Here is a 6,301-nt window from a genome sequence, read left to right on the forward strand (position 1 = left end):
TTGTTAAAAGGTCAATGAGGAGTTAAAAAATGTAAATAATATGCCTGTTATTTATGCATTGACGCATCAGCACATCTACCATTGATTTTCTGTCATCCTTATTAACCTGCTCTCCCCTCTGATTCATCCCCAGTGCTGATTGATTGCAGAAGACCCTAAGTGGGACATTAAACAGATCAGCTCTTGGAAAAGTAGTCTATTGAAGGGATTGTTGAAGTAAAAGTTTCGGCTGAGGACTTTTAGTAGAGTCTCACTCGAATGCTTCTGGTGTATTGCAGTGACATCAAGACAAGCTCACCTGGAGATGACATGATTGAAGCAGATCTCAGCTTGGACCAGCCGTCCCAGACTTCTTAAGCACAGACCCTTCAGCAGCTGGACAACGCACTCATCGCCCGTGTGGTACTCTGATGGGTCTGCACATCACACAGTAAACTGTAAGCCTTGTGTCAGTATTAAAAAACACCCACTGATTAGAAAATTTTCCTCACTTGGATCATTTCTGAGCTGCTCTTCTGCTTTCTCTAAAGTTGACAGGATTCCTTCAGTCAGCTCGGGTCTTTTGCCTACTATTGTGAAGCCATTCCACACATACATCATTTCCTGCGGTAACAGATGATTGTTGCTTACAAATGCAAAAATAAAAAACACATCAGTTCACTGAGAGAACGTGTCCTCACCAAAGCAGGAACGACAAGTTTCACGGGGGTGGAAGAGGAGTATCTCTGGGCCTTCTTCGCTGCAAACTTCTCCGTTGGAATCGACTTCCCAGCAAATCTCAGCCTGAGGCCCTCCACCTGCCTTCAAACCACATTTCACAGTGACTTTATTGATACAAACTAAATAGTACTGTTAGTATACATCAGAAAGGCCAGCTCTGTTCTGGGATGCACCCTGGACCTAGTGCAGGTGGTGGGAGACAGAAGGACTCTGGCCAAAATAACTTCTGATGGACAGAGTCTCCCACCCCATGCATGTAAATGTTGCTGAGCTGCAGAGCTCCTTCAGTGACAGACTGCTGCATCCTAGATGCATGAAGGAGCGTTAGTGTATATGTAGTGTATATTGCACACCTGAATAATTCCACCACATTTTCATTGAACTTGTTCACTTCTTCCTCTGGCATCATGCTCAAGATGGCAGCTTTCTGAAATACATAGACTGCCTAGAAATGGGGAAAAGAAAGCAACAGAAAGGTTTCAATAGAGAAAAGAATCAGTAAAGTGATTACAGGGTTAAAGAGATTTTGTCACATTAGATACCTGGGACCACTTGTTCTCCTTGCTGAGCAGGTTGGCGTATCGATAGGCCTCAAACCAGTTTTGTTCAAAGGAGTAGACCCACATCAGCTCCCAGTAGCACAGGTGGTGAATCTGACGCCACTCTTCCTGCGATGCAATACATGCCAAGAACTTCTCTTGGGCCTACACAGAGCAATAACTACATGAGAGAAAGTTCTATAAATACATACATTAGACATCATGAGTACTTACAAATGTGAAGTTTCCTTTGAGGACAGCAATCCTTGCACTGAAGAAATGCATTAAAGCCCCCTATAAAGGAAAAATGTCAGAGTTTTTACACTAAAAGGCATTAAAAGCTTAATATTTGCACAAGTAGTAAGGTACACCCACAACTTACATTAGGAAACTTTTCACAGTAGGGTTTCAGCAGAGCCTCACATTCACTTAGGTTTACATCAGCAGTCCCTTAAATAATCATTTTCACATTAATTAAAGTCAAATGAATGATGACTTTGGTATTATTTAAGATTAGACACGATTTTTGAATTTAGGAGAAGCAACAGCCCCAGCCTACAGTGTGCTCACCAAGTATCACTGTGATGTAGAGCTGAAACATCAGCAGAGTGAGGGTGCTGAGGATGGAGCGCAGGTTGTTGGTAGTTGCTCCCTCTCTCAACTCTGACAAACCCACTTCCTGCGAGACAGTTCAGTTCTTTTAACTGACAAAATATTAAGGACAGGACAACTTCTTTGGGGCGCTCCCATTTGGACTCGTCAACACAGATCACTGGCCTCCGTCTCACCCCATCCCCAGCTTCTTCTGTCACACCAACCCTCTGCATGTCCTCCTTCACTACATCCATTAAACTTGTCTACCTTCACTACAGCTTCACCTTTCCGCCTGCCTCCCTCTCTTTCACACATGTATTCTGTCTCTACCAACTTTCATTCCTCTTTTCTCTATGGCATAACTCTACTTCTCCAGACCCACTTCCACTTGCTGTCCACACTTATTGAGTTCTGTTGGTATGTATGTGGTCTCACCTACCCTGTCTCCAGAGAAGCCCAAAAACTCCATCAGTCTAAGGACTCTGGATGGAAGCAGAGACAGCATCTGGTAACAAATATAAACCAAAAATAATATAACATTGTTACTAAATATATTAAATAAAACTATTTGTAATATTTTGGAAAAAATCTTATTTTTTCACCAGATTGAATGATCCAATTCCCATGCTGACCCCACCCCTAAAATGAATGTGTGTGCTTCTCTGTTTTTCCTCATCCTTTGTGACTTTTTCCATGGCCTGGCAATCCCTGGTTTGGAAAAACATATTTACATTAATTCAAATAATAAGAGATCTCTTTTAAAAAAAAAAAAATTATAAAAATGTTTTTGGTGGCCATTTCTATTATAAACACCGCCTCCAAACCTCTTACTTGTAAAGCTGATAACTGTGTCGAATTTTCATCCCTCCTTTGATGAAGCCTATTATGCTTTCATCCAAGAACGTGAGGGCAGCTTTCTGCAGCAGGACTTCAGCATAGCACAGCTCTGCATGCATCTCTTCTGATAATGAGAAATGCAACATCATGTTATGTGTGGGAAAAAAAAAATTACAAAGGTCTTGTTTTGTTTGTGTGTTTAATAAATGGCAGATAAGGTGACACAGCCATTAAAATGTCATGTTTCACCATGTTGATCAAATTCATTAATTCCCCAAGCTGTAAAGTCAGCAGATACAGTAATTCACTCGCCTTCTGTCAGATTGTCAGCTGGTTGTCTGTACCAAAGGTTAGCCAAGCTTTCCATTAGTCCCGTTTTCTTCCGAAATCTAAAGTTGTTAAGAAACTGATTTTTAACAACCCAAAGATCCTAAAACTTTACACCTTATCAAATGGTCATTCTAATTATTGGGATACCTCTGGCAGACCTGCAAGGCTTCTCTCAGTGATGTCATGGCAGCATCCATGTCCTTTGCATCAAAAGTCACAGCGGCCTGCATCACCAGAATGCTACTGTAGCCCATTGCATGGTACATGCTTTCACTCTTCCTAGAGGATAGGAAGGCAGCAAAATTTGGGGATTTTTTTGCAAATCCACAGTAAAAATACAACCTGTATCCAAATACCGTCATAAAGTTCCAATACATGAACAAATTAAAGGGGACATAGTCAGTTTGTTAGAGCAACAGTGACTTACCAGGGTTTTAAAAGAGCCAGTGCATCGGCAAACCTGTTGTTCAGGAAGAAATTGAGGGCAGTGAAGCATTCTTTCAATGCTGTCTCCAAACCCATTTTAGGCAATTCTTCAGGCAATCTGAATAATAATAATAATACATTTTTTTTCAAAGAGTCAAAAATGAATATTCAAAATAACAAAAACCAAATGATGGAGCCAGTCTAAAGAATTTTGTTCCATAACTCTGAAATATGAAGGATAAATGCATTAGAACTCTTACAATAAGCATATTCATCGCATGATGTCACTTACATTGCATCCTCATTGGGCTGCTTCAAACCCACCTGAAAACAAGCAGAGACACTTGAAATCAAAGCTGCCAAAATGTGTAAGTTAGCTTTTTTTTTTTTATTCATTTCAGTTCTCACTGAGCTGATATTCAGTGTGTTGATTAACCTGCACAGTAAAGCCCTTTGCCACAGCATCTTAAACAAATGAAACTATCCAGAGTTTTCTTCAAGGCTTTTTGGTACTATGTTTACTGGGTGTTATTATTTTGAAATCATGTAACTTTAATATTTCAAAGTAACATGCAAAACAAAAGTTATAATAAAAGCACTTAAGCCAGAAACAACCATTAAAATTCACTCACCTTTAAAAGCTTGCCTCTTTCATTACATTACTTTAGAGAATGTGAGGGAACCTACCTGTTGTAGTGAATTGTCTTCACCCTCCATTTGATGCTTGAGTTAAATAAAAAGCAGTTAAACCAAGTCACTGAAAAATAAAAGGTCTGATATTTTTCCCTGTAGCAACAAGTCAACAAGTCTTGACACTGACTCCAAGCGCAGACTAACGGTAGTTTGCCATTTATAAGGTAAGAAGTTGGGTGTGGCCTGGATTTTTAGGACCAGCCCACAAATTTGCCTCAAAGCATTGCAATGCCGAGATCTTTAATTTTTCTCCTTAAAAGCACTTCTCTTCCTACACTGAAAGGCGTGACATTAGACATTTTACATTAAATGTACTGCTATATTTTCCTGGACATTCAGCGAGTGAATGTCTCAACTTTTGCCCTGACAATCAGCCCCAGTTTGCCTTTGTTATATAACAATAGATGAGCGATAATAGATAAATGAATCTGAGCGAAAAAGGCAACCCAAATAAAAGATGAAAAGGAGATAGTCAAGTACAACTTATCTCAAAACTGTACAAAGTGCATGGGAATGGGAGGCGGAGAACCCGAGGAAAACATTTTCCCATACAAAAGACTATTCTGTCATCGAGGGGCAATCCCTCCAGCTGTTCCCCATGCAGCTGATGTGGCGTAAATGCGCTGTGGCGGTACGCAGGGTGTTTTACTTGGAACGGGTTACAATTTCTGATTATCTGCATACATGTGACGTCCCTGCATAGCTAAATCACTTCCTTTTTTTCTCCTAATTTCTCATGCTGCGCTACACTGTGACAAAGTGAGTGAGCTGTCAGGAGACTTTTCTACTCACCACTTTTCTAATAAGTGTCAACATTTTATACCAAAGCACATTCTCTACATGTACATTTGCTATGCTTAGCTATGGCCAAAGTAACATTGCTTTACTTACTATACCGTTTGTTTCCCCCCCAAGCATTACGTTGCAGTCAGAATCAAACAGTCAGCAGATTAAAACAAATATTCAATAATATATTGCTTTATATTTTATTATGTAGCAGATTTAACCCATTTGTTCATACTTACCATTTTTTCTTTGTTTTGCGTTAGGTCTTACACTATAGGAAAGGTGTGGGGAAAAGGGTCTGCCCAGCAGTCCCTGACTTTTAAAGTGCTGATGATGTCAGGCTAAACCAAGAGGAGGGTTTTTTTTTTCCATAGCAATGTTTTCTTTTGCTTGTCTCTTGGATTATGGAGTGATTTGTCGAGAATATTTTCTTATATAGAGCCATTTAACTGTTTAAATGGGTTAATCAGGAGAGCAGTGAGCCTTTTGTGATTCTCTGCTATTTGTGTTGTGTTTTAGATTCAGCTGCTTAAGCTAGTGGTACAGGCTAGACAAACTGAAGGTGAATTGACAGTCCTATATATAGTCAGTCTCATGTTGGTTCAGATGAGGGAGGAAAGGTGAGCGCTGTTGCGCAGTTCGTGTCATTTTTGGTTTTTAGTTATCGTGCGTTAGTTTGGGATGGTTTGGTTTAAGTTCCACGTTATGGAGGTAACTGTAAATAAACTGCTTATCTTTGGGAACTTAAAATGTTTCCTGAGTCTGCTTACTAACCAGCTTCCTTGACTCTTAAGCCAGACTACTTCACACACATTCATTCAAGCTTCAGCGAAGCAATCTAATGAGGTATTACAGCATACTAGAAGAGCAGTTCATGGATGATTTAGTAAGAAAGAAAGAAAGGAGGCCTAAATAGCCTCATTCACTATTGTCATTTAACGTAAATAGTCTGTTTTAATACAAATTTAGCTTTAGCCTTTCCTCAATGTTTTGTTGTACTGACATTCTTGTCCACAACAGGACTGTAATACCATGTAAAAAAAATAAATAAAAAATACATTAGAGGGGGGAAAAAAGCAAGTACAATAGATGTAGATACAGAAGGGTGCAGAAGTCTTGAGCTACCCCTTGAGGCTTTATATTGTGATGTAGGACAGAGGTGCAGCAATTTGCTGAAACATGCACAAACACATGGAAATACAGTATATGAGACAAAAATTGAACCAAAAATGTAGTATTTAGAGCCTTTACCACCAGTGTCCAAACCCTGGAGGACTAATGCTGAAGATCACTTTTAATAATTACAACAAAGTCTGGCTCCTCGGACGCAACACACAAATTAATGAGGGGTGGCTCAAGAATTTTGCACAGTACTA

At 39.7% G+C, this 6,301-nt stretch overlaps 1 protein-coding gene across 3 annotated transcripts; it reads right to left on the minus strand.

Moving 5' to 3' along the window:
- Nucleotides 1-276: 276 nt before the first annotated feature.
- On the minus strand, nt 277-5,207 carry LOC102292901 (tetratricopeptide repeat protein 39B). 3 transcript variants are annotated; one of them, XM_014336833.2, is made up of 17 exons: nt 5,165-5,207; nt 4,134-4,169; nt 3,739-3,770; nt 3,448-3,564; nt 3,168-3,299; nt 3,003-3,079; nt 2,685-2,814; nt 2,456-2,561; nt 2,293-2,358; nt 1,830-1,938; nt 1,642-1,709; nt 1,494-1,553; nt 1,263-1,424; nt 1,074-1,165; nt 681-801; nt 492-603; nt 277-416 (listed from the first exon to the last, which is right to left on the minus strand). In XM_014336833.2, the coding sequence occupies exons 1-17, from the start codon at nt 5,165-5,167 to the stop codon at nt 295-297; spliced, it is 1,545 nt and encodes a 514-aa protein (XP_014192319.1). In that variant the 5' UTR covers nt 5,168-5,207; the 3' UTR covers nt 277-294. The 3 variants fall into 3 exon arrangements, with proteins under 3 accessions (XP_014192319.1, XP_005932458.2, XP_042080968.1); XM_005932396.3 differs by having other exon boundaries at nt 4,134-4,203; XM_042225034.1 differs by lacking the exon at nt 5,165-5,207 and having other exon boundaries at nt 4,134-4,283.
- Nucleotides 5,208-6,301: the final 1,094 nt, after the last annotated feature.

The sequence above is a fragment of the Haplochromis burtoni genome, unplaced genomic scaffold (assembly GCF_018398535.1).
Source record: "Haplochromis burtoni strain Fernald_Lab_line unplaced genomic scaffold, NCSU_Asbu1 Contig_158, whole genome shotgun sequence".
In the NCBI taxonomy this organism is placed as follows: domain Eukaryota; kingdom Metazoa; phylum Chordata; class Actinopteri; order Cichliformes; family Cichlidae; genus Haplochromis; species Haplochromis burtoni.

Excerpts from the sequence above, each read along its gene's own strand:
- LOC102292901 (XM_014336833.2), bottom strand. Across the intron at positions 2,359-2,455 it reads GAATTGGATCATTCAATCTG|ATGCTGTCTCTGCTTCCATC; the intron begins GTGAAAAAATAA and ends ATTTGTTACCAG. Across the intron at positions 604-680 it reads AACTTGTCGTTCCTGCTTTG|GAAATGATGTATGTGTGGAA; the intron begins GTGAGGACACGT and ends CTGTTACCGCAG.